The sequence below is a fragment of the Meriones unguiculatus genome, chromosome 7 (genome assembly GCF_030254825.1).
Source record: "Meriones unguiculatus strain TT.TT164.6M chromosome 7, Bangor_MerUng_6.1, whole genome shotgun sequence".
NCBI classification, from domain to species: domain Eukaryota; kingdom Metazoa; phylum Chordata; class Mammalia; order Rodentia; family Muridae; genus Meriones; species Meriones unguiculatus.
Window position 1 is genome coordinate 17,982,366 of NC_083355.1, and position 27,890 is coordinate 18,010,255.

Below are 27,890 nucleotides of genomic sequence, written 5' to 3' on the forward strand. Positions count from 1 at the left end.
GCATTATAAATAATAACAGCTTTATTCTCTCTTTCTCTTTCTTTTTCATGGTGGCCAGAAATAGTACATTCAAAAATAAAGGACAAGAACAGATATGTTGCTGGGCCAAAATAGAGACTCACAGTGTAGGAATATTTTAAGGAATCTTTGCGATAGTTATTATAAAAATAAATGAATATGGACGCTCCCTTTTTTCTATTATTTATTTTTACTGTTCCTCATATGGGAGCATAAATTCTGTAATACAATTTAAAACCAAAGGTCTATACCGCAAGGCCCTCAAAAATATATAACCCACACAATCCAGAAACAATTCTACCATGATACACACAAGCGTGCACACACACGCACACACATTTTCCTGTGTATCCTTCAACTAATAAAAATAGCCTTTTATCTAATCCTGCCCTCTAATTCACACTGCTGAAGTGCAGCCCCTCCCCACAAAACCTCTACTGATTCTTGAAGGCCCTTTACCCATATTTCTCGATCCATGAACTCCTCTCCAGGGAAATGTTCCTTACATCAGTGATAGCCTAAATGCTGATTGCTAATTCAGCTTCAAGGTAAGAACCTTCTAAGACAGTGAGAGGAGAAACTTCAGGAAATGTGTTTTGCTTGTGTTCCTATTCCACAAATTTGTGCATGGCACATAGTAGATGTTCAAAAATATTGAGAGGAAGTGGGAAATTTGATGTTAGGGAAAGAATGAATATTGGCAGGCAGTCTCTTGGGACACAAAACTGGGAGGTATGCAGGGTACAGGATAATAGAAGCCTCGATTCACCAAAGGAAGAGGAACAACTCCTCCCTTGGGAGGAACTGTAGATAACCTAGATGGATGGAAATGAGACGGACCTAGGTGAAGACAAGTGTTTGAGCCTTCCAAGTCCTAATCCAAATGTGGACCCGCCCTTCATGTCTTTTAAAAAATTCCCATTGACAACAACCACAGCCAAGTTCATTGTATTTGCATTTATTGGGATTTTCTACCTTTTGGAACGCTTATTTGTATACAGATCGGCTTCCCCCCTAGTCCAACCTCTTGAAGAACTGGAGGAATTTGGTTGTTCTACGTCACACAGGGCACAAGCTACCCACTCTCACTCACTGTGAGTTTACTGGAAATGAAAAGGACATGGGAAGGCTAGAAGGCGGACAGGTTCGAGAAAAGCATCCGTCTGAGGAGCAAAAGCCCCAGGCCAGTAATTACACAGCGTTCCAGGCGAAGCCAAGCCGGAACGCTTACGGAAGCACCAAGTCCAGAAAGCGGCCAGCGACTTCTCGCTGAGGCGCTGACGTCAGTACCTCGCGACCGTCCTCTCCGGTACCTGATTCAATCCCGGAGCTGGGCTTCAGCAAAAACCTCCCCAGTCGCTTCCCGCGCGGCCAAGCCTCGGGCCACACCCATCTCTCGCGCCCCACTTTCCTTTCCCATAACCCCTTCTCCGACTTTGCAAGCACCGCGGGACAGGCACAGTCGCGGGCGTCCTACTCAAAAGGGCGGGCCCTGAGACCGGAAGCCGGAAGTGGGCTGTGAGGACGTGTTCCAAGGAAGCTGCAGGCCGGCTTGGCCGGCGTCATGGAGCCGCTGTACCAACAAACGCACAAGTGAGGGCCGCGTTGGGGAGCGGGCTGGGCACTGCCCGGGCTGTGGCCCCTGGGGCTCGGGGTAGGGGCTCGGGCGGCTGTCATTGTGGAGGCCGAGCGTTTCCGCTGGAGCGGCTTCGCACCTCTCAGCCCCTAGCGGGATGCCCACTCAGCCGCGAGGGGTCTGGCCTGGGCGCGAAGTCTTGGGCCGGGTAGCTTCTGCAGAAAGCCGTGACCGTTCAATTGGGAAGGAAAAGTAGCAATCGCAGGCTATAGTACTCTGTCCAGCACCTGCTAACTTAGTCCTCGGGTTGGTAGAACTTAAGAGAACAGAGAAGCTGTTGACAAGGCTTGTGTCCGTGAGTTAGTTCACTGCTTAGTGGTAGTGTCGGGTTGTATGAAAAAAGTATTTTGTGTACTTGACTGGGTATTGAACATATTTCTATGACACAAGAAATGCAGGTGGTATTGACTCTTATTGTTAGTCATATCTGATTACAAGTTAGCTTTCAGGAAATTGTTTTCGATTAGCTTCTCATAATTAAGTTTCCCTGATGCGTCCTTTATTCATATCGTCCTATGATTTGGGGACTTGTGTTATGTAGCTGGACATGATGAGGGTCCGCACCTATGCGATGTTAAGAACTTTCCGTTAATGCTGTAGCTTTGATCTTAAGACACTGAAAAAAAAATCATACTCCTTGGGCCTGAAAAATGAAACTAATCATCTGGCCTCCCTCATAACAAAAGGAATGGAAATAAAATGGTGGTTATTGGCTTACTTTCTGATATTCCAAGCTTATAGTTCTCTTTTTGCTTTGGCAACAAAGTGTTCGATTCAGGTGAGGGAAAATAAACTACATTGTAATGACAATTTGCACATTATATAAAAAGTTATAGGAAGAGATTTAAAAAAAAAACTAGCCTGTGAGTCATTTGGAAAAGGAATGAAGCAGAAAAGGACACTCCTGTTACTAAGAACAGATCCTTTACATAGCAAGACACATGGGCCTCGCAGTGCATCGAGGCTTATCTAGTTGCTGAATTGACAAAACAGCATCAGAACATAATCATCTCACTAGAACTTTGAACCAAATTTGTGATTATCTCCTACTGTGAAAGTACATTGACATTAAATCAATTATTTAAAGTCATATAACTGGAAGAGTCCTGAGCACCAAATGAATGAGAAAAAGAAAACCTTTTACACGGCAGCAGTACTCTACTAAGATGAGCTTTATAGAGAAGCTAATAGCCAGACTTCCAGTTTTGAGATACTCAATGTTTGTAAGATACATTTGTCCCTTACATTGTGCAGCGTGCCATCCTAGATCTCTGGATAGTTGGGTTAAGTAGGTCTCAGATACAAACAGCTCTACAGTGAACAGACTTTTCAGCTGGTTTTAATGAGTAGTTAGTTTTAAGAACTATTATCTCAAGACCAGTTTGTCAGCTTGCCTTATGAGGTAAAGGCTAGCTATGGAAGCAGAATAGAAGATGTGAAAATCACCAGGTGGTTCCTACTGCTTGTGTGTGTGTGTGTGTGTGTGTGTGTGTGTGTGTGTGTGTGTTCAAGACAGGATTTCCCTACATAGCTGAGGTTAACCTATAACTTGTGGTGTGGCTTAGGCTGGCCTTGAACTTGACAGTCCACCTGCGTCTTTGTCCCAAGTGCTAAGATGACTATACCCAGGTTAACCTACCACTTTATCTATCTATCTATCTATCTTCTATCTGTCTATCTATCTATCTATCTATCTATCTTCTATCTATCTATCTATCTATCTCCCACCACTCTATCTATAACCCACCACTCAACCTATCATCTACCTACCTACCTACCTATCCATCCATCCACTTGTTTGTTTGTTTGTTTGTTTGTTTGTTTGAGGAAAGAGTCTCACCGTGTAGGCCTGCTGACCTGGAGCTCACTATGAAAACCAGACTGGCCTGGAACTCATAGAGATCCATCTGCCTCTGTCTCTTGGGTGTTGGGATTAAAGATTATACCATCACACTCATTTAAGAGCAACAGCAGTTTAACTTGATGCTGTTTTAGGTTACACAGCATTTCATATTGCAGTGGGTTCTGTAGTCTTTGAGATAATTGTTACCATTAGTAGCTCGGATAGTTGAGAAGGAGGCATCAAGGACTTAAATGACTTGCCAAGAATCTGTCAGCCTGCATAGTTGAACCAGGTTTGCAACTGCGATCCTTAAAACTCTCAAACCTTGTACCTTGTTCTAGATGGTCACGCAGAGTGACCTGTGTATGGTGGAGGCAGCTTGGTAATTTTATGACTTTTTTTTTCCCACTTGTATGTTGTATGATGCTGTTTTCGTATTTAAGATCCTCCTTCTGGGATTACAGACATTACCACCACTAGGCCCAACAGATTCACTGACTCCTTTAAAGAGCAGTTCCATTTAAGATTCTTGCTACAACATATGTAAAGCTTTGTTTAATGTGTACTAGCCCCCTACTTGGCTATATTATCAATCAAAGTCATGGTGGGCCCCATGCTAGACAAGTCTGAGATGTCTTTTTCATTTCTACACCCCAAGTCATATTTGGATTATCACCTGTCTCTTGGCTGTGTAGGTGTTGTCTGGTTGAACAGAAATAGATTCAGCAGGTGCTGTATCAATAGCTTCCACCCTGCCACTCACACTTGCCATGTTGTTTGCACTTATTTCCCAGCATGGAATGTAGAGCCTGAACTCCCTTTATTGGCTATGCCTTTTCTAACTCATTTAGAGCCAAACAAAAATTAAGTGGGGAAGTCAGTAATGTTTCTCCGCAGTGTCTTAAAATGACCCCTTTTAGCCTACTATAACAAAGCTGGCCAACGAGAGCTTCTCCAAGCCCTGAGAATCTTAGGCTTGACAGGGACTGACAAGAGCATCCATTCCAGTTCTGTCTTTGGTTGTGAAGACCCTTGTAAGGTCCAGACAGTCCATGGACCTGGTATTGCACATGTAGGGGTGCTCTCCCCTCCCCCCAAGAAGTCAGCTTGTAATTGTGTGACTTGTTTCCTTTGTAAAGCTGAAATGTGGCATCTTGGAACATGTGCTCTTTGCTTTGGGAACCCCTTAAGCAGAAGTAGGAGACAACCCTTTTTCTACATCTTATGTCCATTCCAGATATTTAAAGAGCATCCCTTGGTGTCCTTGTTTAACCTGCCACAAATCTCAAGCTGTACTGTCTCCATTTATTATTGCTACTGTGGAAGAAACCAACACCTCTTTAAATCAGCCACGATTTATAGTTACCATCCCCTTTCTCACTGTAGATGACCTGTGGTTTCATTTCCCCCTTTCCCATGGACCATTGTGACTATATAGCCCACTTTTTGTTGAATATGTAAATGAATGAATAACTAATGAGTTTCATTAAACCATTAACATTGGGAAAAACTATTATTCTTAGTTATTTTATTTCTGAAATACTGCAAACATAAAAATAAAGAGTAACTTCACCCAATGTTAGGATTTATATTAATATGTGTTTCAGATTATTGATTTATAAAGAATCTGAATCAAAAGTACTTACACCTGTTTGCATCCCTAGAGCTAGTCAGCTTCCTGTCAGTGATTGTAGTATTCTTCCCATGCTTGTGTTCAAAAGCAATATGTGCTACCTGTTTTTTAATTTACCCAACCAGATATTTAATGTACCAGGTGTATTTCTCCATTTAACATCATCTTTGTCTTAAAGACTTAATATCCATACTGATATGAATAGATCAAGCTTTTATTAACATTTTAATTTTGTGTGTGTGTGTGTGTGTGTGTGTGTTTGTGTGGACAGATGAGCCAAAGTGTGGAGATCAGAAGACACTCGAAAACTTGCAGGAACTGGTTATTTTTTTCTACCATATAGCTTCTGGTGACCAAACTCAGGTCATCAGGCTTGGCAGTCTGCCCTGTCACCCACTGAGCTTTCTTGCCGACCCTACTAGCTTTTATTTAATATGCTGAATTACTGAATTTTTTTCCTGATGAACATGTCAGTAGTTATTATATTATAACAGATTATTTGCATATGTCTCTCACTGAATAGATCCACAATTCTTTACTTGAAACCCTTAACCACAAGGAACTTTGAATTTTTTTTGTTGTTGTGGTTTTGTGTGTGTGCGTTTTGTTTTCTTTCTTTCTTCTTCTTATTTATTTATTTATTTATTTATTTTTAGATTTTCAGAGAGAATTATGTTGCAAGGTGGTGCTTTTAATCCCAGCACTAGGGAAGCAGAGAGGCAGATGGATCTCTGTGAGTTTGAGGACAGCCTGGCCTATATAGTGAGTTCTAGGACAGCCAGTGCTACATAATAGAGAGACCCTGTCTCAAAATTATATGTTGCATGTGTCTTTTGTCATGTAACATAAGAACAGCATAGGACACATGAAAGGAGCAATAAAATGTCAGACTTTGTGGAATAAACAAAGACCATAGCTTCAAGTCTGATCAATTTTCCCCACATAATTGATTTGCTACAAACTTACAAGTTTTTATATGTAGCTGTGGGTTATAGACCCATACAGAAATGCTTTGATAAACATCTATTTTAAGTCTTTGATATAAACCAGAATCTCTAAGACTTACTGCTAAAAGTGTGATCTTGGGTCATGCAGTGTGCAGAGGGGTGGTCCAGGTGTCATCAGAAGGCTTCTGAAGCATTTCACCAGTGTATAACCCTGCCAGGCAGGTTTGAGACAGTCATGTATGGACTGCCAACCTGTGTCTGTGTTGTCAGGTTCCTGATAGTCGGAATGTGATCTCATTGGTTTGAACATGTGTTTTTCTATGTTACCATTGAAGTTGATCAACTTTTTATGTATTTGCTTACTCTCTGTTTTCTTTTCTGTCATTTGTGCATTGGACTTCTTTTAATTTGCAAGGGTTCTTTACATATATATTCTGGACATCAGTCCTTTGGTTATCAGCTAAAGATGTATTTGCTTATTTCTTGATTGGTACTTTTAGTATAGTTTGTCTTATTGTAGTCAAATTTACTTGTCCTTTTCTTGGGTGGGGGGCTTTTGGGCTTGACCAGGGTTGAGGGTTCTTTAACTCAACATCATTTATGCATACCCTTTAAACTTAAGTTACTATTTTATATTGAAATAGAATTACATCATTTTTCCCCTTTGCTTTCCTCCCTCCAGCCCCACCTAGCTACCTTCCATTGAACCGCTCCCATGCTGACCCACTCTCAAGTTGATGGTCTTTCTTACATCTTTTCTTTGGTTATTATTGTTACATACACACACATACATATGTGCATGTGTGTGTATGTATGTATGTGTATATGCACAAGTACCTCTAAGTACAACCTGCTGAGTCTGTTTTTGTTATTTGTGTATACTGGGTTTCAAGGCTGACCACTCTGCATTGGGCAATCAATAAAGGGCCTTGTCCCTGGAAGAATCTAATTCTCATTCTCCCAGCAGTTCTTAGTTGCTTGTAGTTCTTGATCTAGGGGTGGGAACCTGAACAGATTTCCCGCTTCCACATTAATAGGTCTAATGATACAGCCATTGTTCCAGTCTTGGTTATGCAGCCATTTCTGGGAAAGACTGTTTCACAGCCGACTTCCTGGTATTCTGGCTCATGCACTCTTTCTGCTTCCCATTCCTTGATGTTCCCTGAGCCACAGATGCAGGGCCTGTGATGTAGATGTATTCATTGGAGCATGACCTATTGATCTTTGCAATGTGTCTAGTTGTGTTCTGTGATCTTCCCATTTGCTGTAAAGAGAGGCTTCTTTGAGGAGGGGTGGTATAGCTGCACTTACGCAGGAAAGGTAGCTTGCACACAAAGAGCTTTTCTTATTTATTTTTTTTTCTTTTTAAGTAAACTCAAACATTTTGGTTTTTTATGTTTAGGTTTGAACCATCTTAAGGATTTTGGTTGGGAGGATTCCATGAACTCTCTTCTCTACTCAGATGACAAACTGAGCTGTCAGCATTTATTTAAGTTCATTCTTTTCCAATTAACTTATGTCTCCCAGTCCACAAGTATGCAGCTGCTTCTGGCCCTGTTCTTTGCTTGTGGGTCCAGGGTAAGGTTGTCTGTCTTTGTCCTTGTGCTGCTGTCAGATTATTATAATTACCTGGCTTCGTAATCAGCCTGTTTTGTCTTGTTGAGGTATGAGGATTAAAACTAGGTCCTTGTACATGTGAGGTGAGTGTTCTATCACTGAGCTATAGCCTCAGCTTATTTTCACTTTTTATTTTGAGAGAGAGTCGCACTAAGTTGCCTAGGTTGGCCTTGAACTTTCAGTTCTCCTAACTCAGCCTCCCACATAAATGGAATGATAGGTTTGTATCATCAGGCCTAGATTGTGGTAAGCCTTAGTAGCGGGTATGAGAATCAACTTCATATACTTTTTCAGAATTGTATTGATTATGGTTTTTTAATTGTTGTTTTATTTTTATTTTTGTTGTTCCTGTGGTAATGACAGCAGCATTCTGATTTGCTTTAAATTTTTATTACAAATTTACCTCATTGCCTATGTTCTACTTCTGCTAATAAGAATTATAATTTTCCTGCCTGTCACCACACCAGTCCACAGCTGTTGTCCTCTCCCAGGTGTCCATATATCAACTATCTCCATCTGCATCCTTGCACCAGCCTCTGTACTTCAAATGCCACTACCCCGCCCTACCCCTTCCAAAGCACCCTGAGTTTCCTTTCCTGAAGCAGCTGACAGGTCCCAGGCTCTAGTTGTGATTTCTGGTTGCTTCTCAGGATCACAAGGCTTGCCTTGGTGCATCCAGGAATTCTTAGACAGCTGGATTGGTTCTCTGGTGTTATAGGTCACACTTAGAAAGCCATGGAAAAGACTAGAGACACACTGAAACCATATTGGGGCTCTGGCTGGCCCTGGTAAAATTTTAGGTATATAACATTCACAGTGGATAAAGATATTGACCTTTCTCTTAAGGGCTGGAGATGAGGCCCCCTTCACACAGGCTCTGTGTGGACAGCCTTGTATAAGCACAGGAGGTCATTGGGGCTAACATAAGCAGCCTTCTAAGAGCTGACAAGTGATGGGGAACCACTAGGAAGGGTTCGGAAGGTGACTTTGGCCTGGAAAGTCTCCAGAGAATGCTCCAGGCCTAATGTCTGGGACACGCGGCATCCAAATGCGATGGCAGTCCCCCTCCTATTTCAGGGAAAGATGTTTACCAAACAGGAGATACCTATCTTTCAGAGCTGTCCTCTTGAGTGTTTCTTCCACTGCCTACTCCCTTCTGTTCTTTCTCACTCTGACTGCCCTCCAAGCATTCCAGCCTGCTTTTACGCTATGTGAAATGCCTTGTGTAACTTCTGCATCTCATGGTCTTCCAAGCGTCACTAAACCTCATTTACCTTCTTCAAAGTGATGCTCAGCACTCCAAATCCCATATGGTGGCATGCACAACTATATCCAGCACTGCGTAGGCTGAGGCAGGAGGATCACAAGTTCAAGGGGAGTCTTGGCTATATAAATGAGATCTTGTCTCAAAAACAAGCAAACACAACTTCTACCCACAAAAATTCAGTTTACACTTTCTTAGCCCCAGCCTTCCTGTTGCCTTTGCTGCACTATTCACAACTCCTCCTTCAACTTTCTGCTTGTTGTTTCTGCTTATTGTGTTGGTTTTCTCGTAAATCTTCTCAGGGATTTTTCATGTCCATCTGGCTTGTCAGTTCCTAATTACATTGTTTCTCAGGGCAAGGATTCTATCTCCCCTGCCCTTTGACCCTTGGTGGACAGACTAGTGCTCAGCACATTGGGTCACAGAGCAGAGAGTGGGATTGGCTGGGTCCTGGTTGAGGTTTATCGCCTGCTGTGTGTCCTTGAGCAACTTACATGACCTTTCTGGGTTTCAGTTTTTATTTCTAAAATGAGAGCAGTGATAGTGCTTTTCCTTTCAGGGTTATTGACTTAGCAGTGTCTCAGATACAGTAAGCACTCAGTAAATGCTAGCAGGATTATTATTAGCATTAGGGTATTAGAGATGATGCCAAAATGGGTGGCCTAAAGCACCACATACACATTTTACAGTTCAGCAGCACTGCCAATTTAAATCAGTTGTAAGATGGCACTAGGAAAAGTAGTCTTTCCTGACTGAAGTGTTAGTGATTATTCCTGTCTCACTCATTTCCTCCCTTTTCCTTTGATAGGCAGGTCCACGAGATCCAGTCTCACATGGGACGCCTGGAGACAGCAGACAGGCAGTCTGTGCACTGTGAGTAATTAACCAGGGAGAGCAGAGTCCTTTCTCTTACAACACGGGGCTAATGGGCTGGGTTTCCTGACTGCATTCTGCCTCAGGGGCTTAATGACTCAGCATGGAATGAGTTGTTGTTAGGATGAACAGAAAAACCCTATGGCCAACGCAAAGATTTCCCTGATTGTGCCCTTTGGAGTCCCACCAGTTTTATCCCCCATTACCCCTCCACTCAACCTGACATGGCCCTATGGGAATGGAAGTTCTCTCTCCATCTGTCTTAATCTAATTACCTAGTCTGAAAATTCAGACATGTTGACCTGGAACTGGCCATCTCTTCTGAGCTGAGAATTTTGGCTTCTTAGTAGGATTATTCATACAACTAGCAATATTAATTAGTTTAGTTCCCACAGCAGTTTCTTTTGAGAAGCATGTGGGTTGTGGTTGGGAGTTTTGTCTCTGTTCCTAGCAAAGGCCCCTTCTGAGCCAGCCCTGTAGACCTCCCACAGAAACTCATGTCACCCTACTGCCCAGCTCTAGCCAGTCCTGTTTCTGTTTCCTCTTTTTATATAGGTCCCTCAGCATGGCTCTTTCCTTAGCTCTGTGCCCTACACTGCTCTAAACTATCAGTGTTTGCTGTAGGTGTGAAGGCCTAGGAAGAGGGTGGTGCTGGGTTGTCATTTTTTGGTGGTGACAGCAGCTGGCAACTGCCTGGATTCATGCTTTTCAAAGTTTGGTTTCTGCCCATTGGCCTTTGTTGCCTTCCCAACAATCTCACTGTTGCCTGATTAGAAATGGAAAGAGGTCATTTTGAAAGCTTTATCAAAGGGGATAAGGAAAATGGCTGTCACACTTTCTGCCTCTGTGGGTTCTTTCCTGGGTCTTTCCTATTGATATGTGGTCTATTTTGAGGGCTCCAACACATCTCAGCCTACCCATTCTTTCAGAAAGCCTCTGGGTGTTTCCATACTAATCCTCCCTTTCCTTTATGCTTTTTACTTTTCTCTTAGCCTCATTACTATAAGGAGTTCAGCCGGCAACCTTTTTACGAGGGGTTTATAATCCATATCTGAGACCAGTCTCAAGTAGATGTCTAACAGAAAATTTAGCTTAACAGAGTTCTCTGGGCAGCCTTTAAATGTTCATTTTATTTCCTAAAGGTGGGGAGTTTATGTCTACAGACATGCCTTCTACTTTAAATACAGAAAACAAGGCAGCTAAGTGTGTGGCTTCGTGCATATAAGGATATGCATGCTTTGAAACATCTTGAATTGAATCATTTTTGTGTACATTATGCTCTGTTTGATTTTTGTTGTTGTTATTTGTTTTGGTCTTTTGAGACAGCGTTTCTCTTTGTAGCTCTGGCTGTCCTGGAACTCACTGTAGACCAGGCTGGCCTTGAACTCAGAGATTTGCCTGCCTCTGCCTCCTGAGTGCTGGATTTATCAGTTTTACTTTTACTTTTTTTTTTGGGGGGGGGGCGGGTTAGTTTTTGGTTTATCGAAACAGGGTTTCTCTGTGTAATAGTCCCTAAGTCTGGACTCACTTTGTAGACCAGGCTGGCCTTGAACTCAGAGAGCAATCCACCTGCCTCTGCCTCCCCGAGTGCTGGGATCAAAGGTGTGCGCCATCACACCCAGCACGATTTATCACTCCTAATTTAAGTTCATTATCTCTTTTCCAGCAGTTGTTCTTTTGTTTTTTTTTTTTTTTTTTCTCTCTCTCTCCCTATTTTGTGCAGTGGTAGAAAATGAAATCCAAGCAAGCATAGACCAGATATTCAGCCATCTGGAGCGTCTGGAGATTTTGTCAAGCAAAGAGCCCCCTAATAAAAGGCAGAACGCCAAACTGTGAGTGTTGACCCCTGTCATGACTCTGATACCGCAGGCACATGAAGGCAGGCCTTTCCCCCATTGGAAGCTATAGAATATTCTGAAAATCTGGGAACATGCTAGAGAAATGAAGACTATACAAAGATAAAGTCTCCCTAAAATACACAGCTCTATTTAAGCAATACACCCTTCATATTAAAAAGTATGAGGTTTGTGGCTCAGTAGCCTGTGACCACGGCTTTTTGTTTCTTTGGGGGTGATTAGGCGCCCTTGTTTCTTTGAAAATGTGTGTGTTTTGACCAGACCTTGTCACTGAAAGCTTGGTGCTGCTGGGAGTTTGGCTGTGTTGTTTGGTTCCCACTGGCTTCTGTTAGGCTGAAATGAACTTGCACTCCTAATCGCTTCAATCAGTCTGTTTATAATGAAGTACTGATTGAATGTTTGATACTCCACCATGAAATTCAAAGGAAACTACCCTCAGCACCACTCCAACCCCTTCACTCCCACAACTTTCAAGAAACTTCATTGCTGATCTACCTCAGAGCTGCCCTTGAGGAAGGTCAGGAAGGGGCTGTCAAGCCTGCTTCCTGTTACCCGTTCCCCAAAGAGTCAGGGTCCAGCACACACTAAGTAAAGCTTCTGGAATCGTGTGTGACTCCACCCGCCTTAACCACAGGCTGCCACTTGGCTTAATGTCTTTGCTCATCAGCTTAGCTGTGGGCACTGGGGGAGTAGGGAGGCAAGGTCTTTCCCTGAGTACCAAGCCAGGCTGCCTCAAAGTGCACCGCCCTCAGCTCCTGGAATTTAATTTCTGTCTCCATTCATTTCAGCCGTGTCGACCAGCTAAAGTATGATGTCCAGCACCTGCAGACTGCCCTCAGGAACTTTCAGCACCGGCGCTATGCCAAGGAGCAGCAAGAGCAACAGCGGGAGGAGCTTTTGTCTCGTGCCTTTACCACTAACGTAAGCCAGACACTGGGGGTTGGCAGGCACCTGGCAGGTGTCAGGACTGAGTGCAGGTCACCAGACATCACTTCTTAGAGGGGTGTATGAAGCCGGCTCAGGAGGAGGCCAAGTGGAAATGACAGGGGACTTTGTGCTTTGCCACTAAAACCATACTGAGATGGAGAATTTTTCTTCAACACAAAAACCTGAGGAGGAAGCAGTTAAATTGAAGGAGTGGGCAGAGACGAAAATTACTCCATTCAACTGGTCCACTGCAGAGGTGGAAGTTCACATGGTGGAGATGTTTTTGTGATCAGATAGAGACAGATGATTAGAACTTAACCCATCTGTAGAGACAACAGCATCCAAAAGCTGCCCCAGGCACTTGCCATTGTGTTTTGTATGTGTGTGGTTCCAGCCTCAGATGCATTAAAATGTTTTTGCCCCTGGTCTGAATGGCAGTCTGGAGGGACTTGTTAACAGATGTTTAGTGTTAGATGGATTGCTTGACTTCAGTCTCGGAACAGCCTGTTGGTTTGCATGTTTCATTGCTTAGCAGCCCCACCCCTACCCTCTAGCTTCAGTAGGATCGTTTTCTGCAAGTGCAATGTACTGGGCTTTTCAGGATCCTGTGGAGTGTGCTCTACCAAACTTTGTATTTTGTCACTTTTTAAACCTGCCTGCTGGTCGAATTCCTGGCTTTGCACATGTGTAACCGCACTGTAGAAACACTGAGAGCAATCCTGGTGGCTCTGATCTCACACAGACTGGGCTGGGGAGAGGACCAAGATGTCACCAGCTGTGAGGGCTCTCCTTCCTGCTGTCTGAACGGCACAACCTCCTGCCAGGCTGTGCCCCTTCTACCACAGAAACCCTGATTTCCACTGGCTGGAGGATAAACCCCTGCTCCATCTCCCTGCTGCAGTGCATTTCTCCAAGTGCCTGGGGACATGGCTTCACAGTTTTGCTTTTCCAGAGCAGGTAGACAGGCAGACTGTGGTGGTCTACAATTCACAAATGCAGCATGCTGTAAGATGCTAATTAAGATAACCCTACATGATGCGCCACACTTGGGCGTCTTTAGGCTAGAGATGATGTCTCAGGATGATTTTGTTGATTGCTAGCCTGATGTGGCACCACATTCACCAGGTCACTCAAACACTGACTCACCAAATGAAACTTCCTTCTAAGCACTTTACATGGGAATAGCCTGCCACTTGCCCTTTTCAGATGGGAAGGCAAGGCAGGTTTGTGTGTAAAGTCATTCAGTAAGTGCTTGTCAGAAGAGGGGAGTTGTGAGAGTTGTACCAAGTAAAACATTGGAGAAAGTTACTAAGTATGGCTCCTCCCTTTGATGAGCTCCCATGTTAACAGGGAGATTTCAGAATGTCCGCCTCAAGGCTGGTTCTGAACTTGAGCAGCAGAACAAATGGTGTAATCATCTGCCAGTGGGAATCAGAGTTTCTGTGGTAGAAGGGGCACTGCTGGAGGTTGTGCCAGTCAGACAGCAGGAAGGAGAGCTCACAGCTGGTGACAACTTGGTCCTCTCCCCAGTCCATAGTTTGTATGAGAGCAAAGCCACCAGGATCACTCTCAGTGTTTCTGACTTACAGTGTGGTTAAAATTGAGGCTGTGCAATTAGCCCTGGGAACCTATCTGTCTGGATCAGTTAATCCATCCTTCTGGGCTTCACTTTCTTCATCTGTGAAATGGGGAGAACAGAAATCACTTCCAGCAAACTGAGCGAGTTTAGGGAAATGGGCCTGTGAAGTAAAAAGACTTGGTCTGTACTGATAGGCCGTCTTCAGTCTGAAAGTCCAGAATCCAAAGAAAGGCTCAGCAGGTAAATCCATTCCAAAGTCTGTGAAGTCCTGAAATTTGAGACACTTAGTTCCCAAGCATTTCAAATACCCTGTGCTCAACCTGTAGTCTTCTTTCTTTCTCCCCCTCCCTTTCTTTCTTTAGCAACTTTTTCCTGCCTCCTCAGAAGTGTGTTCCCATCCTGAACACCCTTAAGCCTTCAGTAGAAAGTGCTGCCCCTTTGATCTGTAGGCTCAGTGTAATCGGAGGGATAAGCTGTAGATAAAATAGCTAAAGAACAAAAGCAAACATGTAATAGCACATGAGCAAGCAGCCGTGTAAAGGAACATTTGAACAGCTATCTTTGGGAGGAGCCAGAGAAAATCTTTAGAGAAATGAATGAGGTCTTGAAGCTTTTCCTCAGTGGGGAAATGTGACAGATGCAGAAATCAGCATTGTAGCAGAGTTCATTCCAGAACATGACTGGTCTGACACCTCCTCTGCTGCGTGTACGCAGACCTGTCCCTACCCCCACCCCCACCCCGCCCCCATACACACACCTCCGCTTTGCCTTTTCTTCCGTGTTGGATTCTGATTCTTGCATTGCTCTTCCTGGCTCTTCTGGCTTGACCTTGGCCAAAAGGCAGAGTAGTAAGATGTGGCCAGACCTCAGGAGCTGACTAGCAAGCAAAGTTAATCAAGTGCCTGCATTTCTTTCACAGGACTCTGACACCACCATACCCATGGACGAATCACTGCAGTTTAACTCCTCCCTTCAGAACATTCACCACGGCATGGATGACCTCATTGGAGGCGGGCACAGTATTCTGGAGGGACTGAGGGCCCAGAGACTGACCTTGAAGGTGGGGTCCCTGCTGGAGAATAGAGAGAAGGCCTCTTATTTTGGCCTTGTACTATAGTGTAGCATCTGTGTTTGTATTTTGTTTCTGTGTCTCCAGCTCATGATGTGACAGTAAGCCTAAGCTCTTGAGCTCGAGAGTTTGCCAGTGCTTGTGACGAACCCCAGTGGCATTTCTGGATAGCTAGGGCTTTGCCCTTTTACTGGCCCTGCATGAAATGAGGTTGCCATAAAGGGTACCAATGATAGGCTGAGAAATGCTTCTTTAGATTTGTTCTCCTAGGAATGAAGGCATGGTAGTCTTCTAAGGTGGTTTTCTTTGGGACTCCGGCTGTGAGGTTTGTTATGATGGAGGCTTTGTTTTGGACTCACCATAGAAGTAGTGTCTTCAGAGTGCCCAGGTCTGCAGTAGGGAGTTTCTAGAAGGTGGTCCCCATGCATCTCTTCTTGTATCCACAGGTACTCCAAGAAAGCTGCCCTGTTAGCACTAAGTTATAAAATAGGATAGATTTGAAACCCTGACCCTGGGGTGGTTTACAGAAACATTTCACAGATTGCTGTCAGTCATGGTGTTTCAGCCTCAGCCTTTTCCTGTATCACCCCTGATGGCTTGGGGGTGTGGGCTCCATTTGTTATCAGGGTGTGGTCCTTTGGAATAAAGCACTGCCACCACAAGGCTGTGAGAAATAGTCACTTGGAAGTGTGACTGCTATCTTAGTTTTTATTGGAGCACATTGAGCTGTCTGCTGTGCAGGCTTCCAGTTTGTTTCTGAGCAGGAGAGGAATAGATAGGCCTGTTGCTGCTCCCCTCCTGCTGACAGTTACAGCCTAAGAGGGTGCTTGCTGTCGAGAACAACCACTGAAGAAGTCTACACAGATACTCGTTGGCTAACCTTTGTAGAGAACTGCCTTCTTCTTCTTCTTCTTCTTTTTTAAATTTTTATTACTTCTTTGAAAAAAATGTATAGTGTGTTTTGATAATATTTACTCCTCCCCAAACTCTTTCCAGATCTACTTCCCCTTCTCTGTACACTTAGTTTTATGTCCTTTCCTCCACTTCCCATTAAGAGCAATTTGGGCTGCCCAGATATTTTTGGATGCATGGCCTTCTCTGGAGCATAGTCAACTTACCAGGGGCTGTTTTCTTTGAGAAAATGTACTTCTCCTCTCCCAGAAGCTAACCGTTCCTAGCAGCTCAGTGACTGAGGGTAGTGTCTCATGCTCAGCTCTGCTCTCCATCTCATGTAGGCTTGTACAGGTCTTGTCTGTGGTGTTCCAACTGCAGTGAGCTCATATGTGCAGGTGCCCTAAGGTGTCAAGAATACGCCATTTCCTTATACTTAGTCACCATGTCTGGCTCTTCCAGAGACTAGGATCCCTATCATGTTATCATCTGTTTATACAGTAAGATAAGGAAGAGATCTGTTAAAATGAATATTTAGGCTTTTATTTTCTAGCGATGTTTGCTTATATAAGTTTTTGAAATTGTTGATAAAAATATAAATTTTAATTTTCTATCTGAGTGAGGGGAGCAGGGGCTGCCTCTATCACGAACTCAGTTGACTCTCTTTGATCACGTGCTCCTGATGATGCAGCCTTGCCAGGCCACCGAGGAAGAGGATCCACGCAGTCCTGATGAGACTTAACAGCTACGGGCAGATGGCAATAGAGGAGAACGCCCCCTTTCAGTGGACTAGGCAAAGGGGATAGAGGGAAGAGGGAGGGAGGGTGGGGATGAGGGGAGTTGAGAGAGGGGGCTTCAATTGGGATATGGTATTAGTAAGAACTTTGAAAAGTAATGAGATAAATGACCTATGTGTAGTAAGGGAAATACAGACAAACCCAGAAGCTAATATTATCAGATAGGGAACAAGGCAAATAACCTAATAGTACATTTGAGAGTTAGGGTAGCCAGATACTGACAGATAAAAATACAACTCATGTAAAGATTACCCCAAATAAAAGATGAAGGAAATCTGCCTTCTTTTCTGCAGCTCAGGGAGAGTCAAGACTTTTATAAACTGCATCCATGTGGCACTACTGCAGGGCTCGTGTGGTTGGGATTATTGGTGGAGTGTTAGCTTCCTCCTGAAGTCTGTGTCAGCGAGACGTCCACATGCACTGTTAGCAGAGGTGGCTTGCCAGAAAGCCTGTCCAGGTGGCGGGTCTTAAACCTTGTGGTTTCTGATTCACTTTTCTCTGTGTCCCTCTTCTTCCTGTCTTGTCTCTAGATCTCTTCCTGCCTGGCCAGTGAATTTCTTTTTAAACTGAGAGGAACAGGGGAGCAGGAAAGAGCTAGAATAATCACTTTGATTTTATAGTTGGGAATAGATACTTTTTTTAAATTAGTGGTCACTTTCAGGTAGCTTTGGTAGGCATGGCCAAAGAGTAGTCTGTACTTTGATTCTAAAGCAGGGTGGTTAGCACAGGCCTTATTTTCTCACCACTGGGAAGACTTTTTTCTAGTCTCTTAACAGCAGACAAATTTGACTTGAGATATCCATTTTGCAGTATAGAAATCAAATGTAATGCATGCTAAGCAATTACTCTACCAATGAGGCATATTCCCCAGCCCAATATGCTTTTGGTTTTTGGGACAGTGTCTCATTACATAGCATTGGCTGGCCTGGAACCTATTATATCGAGCAGGCTGGCTTCAAACTCACAGAGATCTGCTTGCCTCTGCATCCTGGGTGCTGAGATTAATGGTGTGTGGCACCATTCCCCGGGCCTGGCTCAAGATCCTTCTTGATGAGGCTTGTTGCTTGTTGATCCTTGACTGGGTAGACTGAGTTCCTGTCTGTGTTACTTTGCATCTCTCTCACTTGGCATCATCTTTCAGTAGTTTGGTCATGGGTACTCCTTCTAGAAAACGAATATGGGACTGAAGGCTGGGAGCCATGTACTTAGTTGTATTACTTCATAAGAAACTGAGTATATGCTTAAAAGTTAGCAGTGAGAAGGGACAGGCCATGTGGTTTATAGGCAGTTGACTGTGGTGGGTGGCAACATTTATAGAAGCTTTATGTCATGATAATCTGTTGTTTTTCCCCTCCCTCCTTCCGCCCTCCCTCCCTCCCTTCCTCTCTCCCTTCTTCACTTTCCTCCCTCCCTCCCTCCCTCCCTCCCTCCCTCCCTCCCTCCCTCTTTCCTTCCTTCCTTCCTTCCTTTCTTCCTTCCAAGACAGGGTCTCTGTGTATCCCTGGCTAGCCTTGGAATTCACAGAGGTCTTCTGTGATCTCTCTTCTGCCTCCCAACTGCTAGGATTAAATGTATGTACCACCAAGCCCAGCCTTTGTTGTATTTCTGTCTGTGCTTCTTTTTTCACTCCCTTGTAAATACTGACTTTTATTCACATATTTAGTAGAAGCCCTAAAGATTCTGCTCTTCAAAGTGAATAGGTCATTATGAAAGATTGCTGGAGCCAAAGAAGTTTTTCACACAGCTTTTAAGAATGTAAGATATTTCAGGAGTGTTCACAGGAAGATGGCTAAGCATGTGTGTCTGGGTAATGTTTGTCTGTCACCCTTTGTAGAAGTTTTAGGAAAACTGGTAATGATAGAACATTTCAGGTAACTGGGCCATTGCCAGCAGCACTGCTTCTACCTCCTGGGTCATGGCTGGGCCCCAGACCCAAGGACTGTCAGCTGCCTAAGAAATCATGGCACTAGCACAGCTGATAAGACATGAGTGTTAAGAAAGAAGACTTTGTCACATTACATTCTATACTGTGTATAAATGAAAGCAGCCCTGAGACATTAAAAACTGCAAAGCTAAAATGGAACTACTTGAGAGCAGTGATCTACAAGCTGCTCAGTGTTCAGGAGCTCTATTGTGGTAACTGCTACTCTGTGTGCCAACAGTGTCTCAGGCTGTATGTAAGCCTTCCTGGAGAAGACCAACTAGTTGCTCCTGCTCACCACTGTCTCTTAACTCATATACCAGTCCTGTGCCCAAGAGCAATAACAGCAGTCCTTGACCCCAAGATCAGCTGCTTTACGGTTCACCTTAAAAATAATGGTTTGTAGGGCAGGAGATCTCTCGGCAGATGAAGGCTGCTCTTTTGGGGACCTATATTTGATCCCCACCACCCACATTGCCGCTAAGTGTCTGTCACTCCAGTTCCAGGGTATCCAATGCCTCTTCTGACTTCTGCAGGCTCCTGCATGCATGTGGTACACACACATAACACATAAATTAATATTTTAAAAATTGTATGCAGAAATTGGTCGTATTTTCAGAAAAGTAGAAATGTTTGAGTAAGATACTTTGAAGTGTGGTTTGGCATGCTTGAACTGGTTGGACCCCTTTGCCGTAATTACAGAATAATGGAGCAAGCAAGTATGGAACAAAACAGAACCCGGTAAAGTATGGAGGCCCTACAGACAGGCCAGCCTCTGACCCTGCAAGATCTGAACAGTCTGGTCTGCCTGGAGTCTGCCCCTGCTCACCTTGCACCTCTGCCGCAGGCTCTCCACTCGCAGCAGCTCTAGTCTGCAGTGGCTCTCCGCTTAGCGTTGCAGGAGTCTCAACTTAGATGCACCTGGTACACACTGGTGTGTTTTTTCAAAGGGTAGGAAAGGCTGGATGTGGTAGCACATGCCTAGAATCTAGCACTGGGGAGGATGAGGGACGCCATGAGTTCCAGACCATCCTGGGCTACTTAGGAAAACAAGCATCATCATCATCATCATCATCATCATCATCATCATCATCATCATCATAATTTTAAAAGATAGGCACGGTGCACTGGGTAACTAATCTTCACCACTCTTACAGGTTTTTCCCCTCTAGTGTTCTGAGCTTATTTGTTCCCATTTGAGCCACTTTTCCTCTAAAAATTTAATGAGCTCCAGAAAAGATACTTGGATATAGTTTATCTGTGATTTTAGAGGGAATATGTCTGCTGGGATACATATGCAATACAATTGTCATTAATTGACTTAGGTGTGAAAAAGTTGTTTAAAAAGTTTGGTAAAATCCTGTAAAAATTGGTGTACTGGCTACTGAACTTCATACGACTGTATGCATACTGTTGTGTGTGGCGGTTCCGTTAGGTCACATGTTTGGTTCTTTTGATTGCTGAGCCATGTGCATGTTGTGCGTGTGTGTGCACGGGTGTCCTCCATCACTCTCTGACAGTGCCTCTCGCTGAATCTGGTGCTAGACAGCAGTCCTCCTGTCTCAGCCCCCTACAGCACTTGGTGTTTCACATGGATTCTGGGGACCCAAACTCAGGTCCTCGTGCCTGTGCAGCAAGCATTGTTACCCATCTCCCAGCCCTCAGTTTCTGTATGTAATATGACTCAAGCTTCCCCTTTTGCTCATATGTGAACTGTACATATGTATGTGTGTGCTGCATATACGCTCTGTAGCCAGTTCCAGCACCATTTGTAGAAAAGGCTTCTTACCCTTTGACCAAATACTGGTTGGCCATGGTAGAGTGAGTCTATTTCGGGTGACTTACTTTGTTCTGTGGGCACAACCAAGAAGACAATGTCTGTTAGTAAAACCCTGGCTTGTGGTGACCTTTAACCACCCTTGGCAATGAGGTTGATCTTTGTTTCTTTTTCCCTTCTTGTTTCCTCAGGGGACCCAGAAAAAGATCCTTGACATTGCCAACATGCTTGGCTTGTCCAACACAGTGATGAGGCTGATTGAGAAGCGGGCCTTCCAGGACAAGTACTTCATGATCGGTGGGATGCTGCTCACCTGCGCAGTTATGTTCCTTGTGGTGCAGTACCTGACATGAGCCAGCTGTACCCAGCACTGACAGCCTTCCCACTGTGTGCATGTGCAAGCAAGAAGTGGGCTGGGAGGCCACCTTTTGAAATGTATGCCTTAACTGTGAAGACACCCCTTCCCCCAGGACTAATTGTGGCTTAGTATCAAACCTGCTTTGTTTTCCGTGACATCTGGGGAGTGGGAGCTAGGGTCACCAAGATGTGTGGTATGAAGACCCTGCTCTCTGGCTCTCCTTGGGGAGGGATGAGTGGGTTTTGTGGTTTGTCTACACAGCTGATGCTCGCCCTGGAAAGCCTGCACAGAAAGGCTTGCACACAGGACTGTCCACACTGTTCACTCCTTGTCATCACCCAGCCTTTGTGGCTCCTAATGGGTGGGCTGGAGCACAAGCGAGAAGATGAGGAAAGAGGTTCTTCCTTGTGCCTTCTGGGATAGAAGAGTTCATATCCTTGCTTTTAGCCACTACCCAGCCCCAGCACCTAAGAAAATACAATGTGAAGGTGACTGACTGCTAACACCGGCACCCTTCCCTGGAAGCAGCTGCTCCAGGGAAGCAGAACATCAGTGCAGCTGCTTAACAGAAAAGCATTTCCATGCCATGTTAGCTAAGGGTTTGTCCTTCCTGAAGTGAGGCCAGCAGTGTTCTGAGAAGTGTTCAGTCTGGACACTGAAGTCCTGAGTCACCAGTGTTTTTTTCAGTTAGTACAGCAATTGGCTTACAGTTCAGACAGTCTTGGCACTCCCACCCAGGGTGGGTCTTTTGCCCCTTAGAAAGCAGCTCTGAGCAAAGGGTGATTGTCAGTTACAGATTCATCTAGTTCTGCCACCTCAAATTCTTTGACTATCTCCCTTTAATTATATTAGTGAGCCTCCATCTTCCCCAGCCCTGATAGGCTACCCTGGAGATGTCCTTGGTAAGTGTGTTTTTGTGAGACTGTTTGTGGGGCCAGTTCATTTTTACTTTTCCTAGTCGTGATTAATGCTATATCAATACCTGGTGAACTGCAGGATTTGTTTGGAAGTTAACATATCTTGAGCACACTTACTGTGATTAATCTCTGAAATCTGAAAGTACCATACGATCTAGTGAGTCCATTGTTCATCAGGCACAGGCCCTGCTCACCCAAACACTTCTAAATTTAGTAGCCTCCTGGTAGGACAAACAGACACCCAGAACTGGAAACCTGGTCAGTATTAATCTTTGATTACTCTGCCCACTTCCTATGTTTGCTTAAGTGTTCTCTGCTGTTTCCCTCTTCACAGTATGTGTTACATTTCACCTCTTGTCTCATGAGTAGCAGTGTAAGTCTCTTAGGTACAGTGTGGCATCTCTTTGGGGAACTTTCTCAACTGTATACACTTAACCTGAGTTTTCTGGGTCCCAGTCTCAGTTCTGCTCAAATGCAATGTCTATTGTTCCTTCTCTAGGCTAAATGGTCCCTAGATGGCCAGAAAGGAGGAATCTGTGACCCCTCTAGGAAGAACTGATAGTCCTGCAGAGTGAAAACAATGGTCCTAAAAGAGAGAGAAGGCTTGCGGCCTTCAGACCTAGATCTCACTTGGAGGAGGCAGATGGGCATGACCTCTTGGCTTGCCATAAAGTAGTTTAGACTGCATAGACCTGACTCCTATGCCCCCTGGCATCTGAAGATCCCACCAGACAGCATGCTTTGGAAGGTGTGCAAGCTTCAGCTGATCCATTTGGACTCAGAATGTGGGTAGCAGAAGCCCCCAGCCCCCTGCCCTTCACTGACTGTTGGGACAGTGTTTTGTAGTCTATAACAGTGTTCTGCCTTTGTAGCAATGCTTGGCTTTGATGAACTTGATGTTCCACCTTCAAAGCCAGGTCTCCCTACTTTGGAATAAAGTTTGTGGTGGGGTGGTGTCTCTACGGCCCGGAAGTAGGGAACGGTAGCCAGAGGGTGTGGACTCCAAGGGGGTGTTGAGCTGGCTGCTCGCCCTTGCATTTCCACTCAGTGCCGTGTGACATCCACCTGACCTGATGGAGGCAGCCTCCAGCAGAGGGAAGGGGCCCGAGCCTGAGTGGTATGCCCTCTAGTGGACGAGGGACTGAGTTCTTAGTGGAGCTCGCCAGAAGCTCTAGCCTGGCAGACGGCGTGTGCACCTTGGTGCAGTGTGACATGAGCTGAAGCAGGTAGGGTGCCAGAAGGAACCTAAGACTAGATTAAATAGATGTATATTGTAGGTATGGCCACTTTAAGTAATGTTTAAATTCAAGGGCCAAGTAAATGGTAGATTTTATAGTTTTCACTTTAGGCTCTTTCTTGCTCTGTTGAACTTAAATAGCTCTCATTGACAAATTATATTTACACCCCTTGTTTTCAGAACATGTTTGCTGAATAAAGTTGAAATTTATTTAGAAAACTTTAAAAAAGCATGTGGCATCTTTGTCATGACTACCCTTTTGTTTCCAGGCTAGAAGCATTCATACACACTGTTTCAGAGCATGGGCTGGTGGCTGCCTCAGAAGCTGTTGGAGAATGTGAAAGCATAGGCTCTTGGGACATCCCCAGACCCTCTGACTGCAGATAGTCCCGAAGGTTCCCAGGTAACCCTGCCTGTGTGTGTTGGAGCTGCTACCTCCTAGGGAGCCATCCCCTTAAAGATGACAGCATTGGAAAGAATATGGAACCGCTTCTCCATATATGTGTAAAGAGCAGGCCTGGCAAGTCCCGAATGAAGCCTCAGTGTAGCCTACCTCATTCCAGAAGAGCTGAGGGCTCTCAGAAACAACGAGGGGGCTGGCGCTGTCACTGTGACAGAGCGCTTGCCTTCCATTCACACCGCACTGAGTTCCACCCTCAGCACTGCAGGGACACATAATAACAGACAAGGGAATGGGGCCTGGGGTGATGGTTCAGCAGTAAGAGCACTGGCTGCTCTCCCAGAGGACCTGGGTTTGATTCCCAGCAACCACATGGTGGTTCACTTAACTACAGTTCTTGAGGATCTGCCCTCTTCTGACTTACCAAGGTCCAAGGCGTATACACAGAAGGAAATAGATGAAATACAAAGTTAGGACCATAAACAGATGAAAGGAGAGGCATGTCATATCGGAGGAAAACTCAAACACAGGTCCTAAAGCCAGGATATGCTCTGGGAGATACTCCTATAACTTGCAGCCTCAGAGAAGCATGTTCCTGGCTGAATAGGACGGGGTGTCACCTGTCCTCAGGCCAAGACTGTCAGACCCTTCATCCTGCCTGCTACCCCATAGCCCTTTGTGTAGGTGAGGTAACCCGTTCCTCACCGCTAGTCTTGCCAACCCTGAGTTAGGTGCTGTGCAGACAATGGGCTAAGTCTTAGTGGCTTTCCAGAGAAGCTGCCTCCTTATGTGCTTATAGTCCCAACTCTACCAGCCTTCCTGAGTCCCCTGAAGATGCTCTGCTAGGAACAGGCTACAAGGCAGTCAGGGAAGCATGTCATGCTATGCTGTGGGAATGTTTGTGTGCAAGGTGGTACCATACCCACACCTTGCCACTAGGGGGCGACATATCTTCACTCATAGCTAGTCCTCAGTGGCTCTTGCTTGATGCTTTAAACAGGATTGGTCTGGTTCCCTTTAGGGGCAAGTTTCTCCTCGGGAGCAGCGGTTCTGGGCTGCTTTGGAACTTAGGGGCTGACAAAAGATCAAGGAAACCCCAGAAGCTTTCAGGACTCCATGCTGTCCAGTCCTTCCCTCAGCGCTCCGACATGCTACAGACAGGCATGGAAAACATTTCTCTAAGTGTCATTCCTCCCATCCTTTTCCCCCTGATTCAGCACACAAGAGACTTGAGGAAACAGGATGGGAAGAGGTTTGGGGGTCTGGCAGGGCCTTGCCCCCTCCAATGCAGCAGAACCTGTATTGCAACATACCTCCCCATTCCATCCCTGTGGCTCACCGGCATGGTCCCTGGGAGCTTTTAGAAATGGCTGTGTGAAGGCAGTGTGGAGGCAGAATGGACACTGTGTTGCCCAGATCACTGTCACGCAGGTGTGGCCTCTGTGGTAGACAGGAATGCCGTTCCAAGACTAGATGCTCCCCACGGACTGCGCTCGGCTTTCACTGTTCCGCTATGCTAGACCAGCAGGAAGGGCCTTAAGTGGTCTTTGGCCGGTAACGTTCACCACTGACTATGTCGCTGTTCCCTGAGTAAAGTGCCGAAGGGTGAGAAGCCAGCCCTTCCCTGTTTGCCCAGTATGCCTTTTAGACCTTCTCCCGCTCCACGCCTGGCTCAGGGCTCTGCGCTCCCCGCCTGGTGGCCTTCAGGACACATTTGTCTGTTGTTGGGGATGGCAACCTCAGGGCGGTCATCAGCACGTGGTAGGTAGTGCCATGGTCACGAGCTATCACGTCAGTGGCCTGCAGGGGGTGCCTCAGCCCAGCCAGGCCCATTCAGGCAATAGATTTAGAGTTCAATGTTTACAAAGCTGCTGTGACTTTACAAATCCATGGTGACTTATGTTATGGCCCATATGGTCATAGGGCCTCGACAACAGTAGTAGAAAAATTAAAAGGGGGAAAGGCATGGCCACTTGATGAAAACATATGTCAACCAGGCTGGAGAGAATTCAGGAAACTGCCCACCTTTGGGTCTTAAAGTTGAAAGGTCTGCGGGAGCAGCCTCCCCAGTCCCTAGTAAAATAGTGGCAGACAGTTATACCCAACTCAGGGTACTCAAGTGAGCAGACTGGCCACATGAGAGGCTGACTGGCTCAGCCATCCCGGTGGTTTTAGAGCCCTCCTTCCAGCCACTAATGACAGCTCTGCTGGAGAGCTGCTAAGGCTTCTCTAGTCCAGGGAGGAAGAGGAGAGGGCACCACCGCAACAACAAGCCCGTTGCCTGTCACTAAAGTGCTTCTCAGCCTTGGCCACTTCCTGGAGGGCTCTCAAAGTCTGGGTTGAGGGCTCAGCCCTCGGAGGCTCTGAGCCACCTGGTGTGGGGCAAAGCCTGGGTTTTTTGGAACTTCCCAAGGACTTCCCTGGGAAGGCTCCCAGTGCCTTCTAGGTGTGGTGTACTCTCAATCCTCTTTAGCTTCAGAGCTTAGTCCTGTTCATCTAAAACAGCCAGAGGACAAGACAACACACAGAGTTGTTCCTCCACAGCTGAGGAACCATGGTTCTGAATAAGCGTCTTGGCAGGAGCATTGATCAGGAAGGGCTTTTCCAGAGACAGGGAGGTGATGGGTAATAACTGGGTTTGGAGGAGCCAAAGGGACAGGGTGACCTGTGGCGTTAATAAGCTCTAACTGTCCTTTAGCTGCAGGAGGCAGGGAGACAGCTGCCGGGAGGGCTGGTACCCATCCCCAGCCTGTCACTGCATGGCTCACAGCTGCCTGGAGCCCGTAAAGAGGCAGAGCAGCTTGAGGCAGAGCTGAATGCCTGGTGGGTGTTAGCTCATCAGAGACACAGGCGTGGGCTGTGCAGGAAGAAACTGATTCCTCTCATCCCCAGCGTGGCAACAGGTGCCCACACCCTGGAGCCTTCCCACACTTCTGTTAAGAGTAGTTTTCTGTGTCCAGGACATGTATAGAGGCACAGGCGAGAGGCAAAGAGTAGATAGCCCTGTAGGAGCGCAGAGCAGTCTCAGAGTCACAGATCCTCTGCAGATGTGAATTTGGGAATATAAAGCTTGAGAGACGACGCCTCGGTCTCCTGGTGCTGGTCAAGGTCCTGTTGCTACAATCAGAGTGTGCATTTGGTGTCCACAGCAACTTAGTACAAGAAACCATTGCTTTCTCCACTTGTGGCAGAAGGCAGCCTTTTACCACAGACTCCCAAAGACCCTCAGCTGGCAGCCCCAAAAGCTGAATTCCAGTGGGAGCTGTGGCCATCCTCTGCATGAGAAGACACTGGGGTGAAATGTTGGAGTCATTCTCGTCTGCACATGGTTAAAAAGGTGGGTGCTCGGGAAACTCACTGAAGAAAAAAGCAGCTCAAACCCACCATCATCTGCCACCTGTTAACCTAAAGTCGGCTGAAGGGGCTCCTCAGTAAAGAGCACTAGTTGCTGCTCTTGCAAAGGACCCAGGTTCAGGTCTCAGAACCCATGCTGCTCCACACAACCTTACAGCTCAGCTCGTTCAGGGGATCCAATGTGCTCTTCTGGCTTCAGTGCCTGCTTGTACACACACACACACACACACACACACACACACACACGGCAAAACATATATACACCTAAAACCCATGAAATCAGTTTAAGCTGCAAATGGTAAACCATACCCAGAATCTCGATGCTTGGGAGGCAGAGGTAGAAGGACCATCAGTGAATTCCAGATCAGCCTGGGCTGCCCGGAGAGAACAATCTCAGAGAGAGAGAGAGAGAGAGAGAGAGAGAGAGAGAAGAGAGAAGAGAGAAGAGAGAGAGAGGAGGCCAATTTAATAATTAGATGTGATGGGGCAGCAATTGGATGCCAGGTACGTGAGGCAGAGGTCTTAGAGCCAGAGGGAAGGGAGTAGGCAAGTAAGCTCCGTGGAAGAGATACTGTGTGGGCTGGAGATGGAGGCAGGGACCTAGCTGACAGGAATGGGTTTAGTGTTCAGTAGATTGGGTTGGGGAGGCTAAGCAAGACTAGGGAGGGAGGCTGAGGAAGGATTCAAAGGCTGGGAGTAGATGCAGGCAGAGGCACCATGTCATTCCTAAAAAACTGGGGAAGGCCCTTAACTCATGCCGGAATTTCAAGCTCCAAAGATTTCAGTGCTCCACAGGTGGTCTCAGGAGCACCCAGTAGCCTAGTGTCCCCATTTCCAGCCTAGAGAAAGCACCAGTTGGTCTGAGACATGGCGAGGCGGTAGGGGCTGGTACCGTCTTCAGCTATGGAAGCACCAGAAGAGCTTCCCATAGCTGGTGGTCGCGATGTTGACAGTGGTGAGACCTAGCAGGAAAACC

The 27,890-nt window shown here is 45.7% G+C and overlaps 1 protein-coding gene across 5 annotated transcripts; it reads left to right on the forward strand.

The window, feature by feature from the left end:
- The first annotated feature begins 1,426 nt into the window (after window positions 1-1,426).
- Gosr2 (golgi SNAP receptor complex member 2) lies at window positions 1,427-23,389 on the forward strand. Of its 5 annotated transcripts, XM_060386590.1 has the most exons (7): window positions 1,427-1,611; window positions 9,767-9,831; window positions 11,498-11,663; window positions 12,476-12,608; window positions 15,113-15,253; window positions 18,437-18,521; window positions 20,840-20,969. In XM_060386590.1, the coding sequence occupies exons 1-6, from the start codon at window positions 1,583-1,585 to the stop codon at window positions 18,485-18,487; spliced, it is 585 nt and encodes a 194-aa protein (XP_060242573.1). In that variant the 5' UTR covers window positions 1,427-1,582; the 3' UTR covers window positions 18,488-18,521; window positions 20,840-20,969. The 5 variants fall into 5 exon arrangements, with proteins under 5 accessions (XP_060242573.1, XP_021487571.1, XP_021487569.1 ...); XM_021631894.2 differs by lacking the exon at window positions 18,437-18,521 and having other exon boundaries at window positions 1,434-1,611; window positions 20,840-23,389; XM_021631895.2 differs by lacking the exon at window positions 18,437-18,521 and having other exon boundaries at window positions 1,434-1,611; window positions 11,555-11,663; window positions 20,840-23,389.
- The last annotated feature ends 4,501 nt before the right edge of the window (window positions 23,390-27,890 follow it).

Bases quoted from the DNA above. Each gene is read 5' to 3' on its own strand.
- Gosr2 (XM_021631894.2), top strand. From the start codon at position 1,583: ATGGAGCCGCTGTACCAACAAACGCACAA. The intron at 1,612-9,766 runs GTGAGGGCCGCG...TTCCTTTGATAG, and splicing joins CTGTACCAACAAACGCACAA to GCAGGTCCACGAGATCCAGT. The intron at 9,832-11,497 runs GTGAGTAATTAA...TCTCTTTTCCAG, and splicing joins AGACAGGCAGTCTGTGCACT to CAGTTGTTCTTTTGTTTTTT.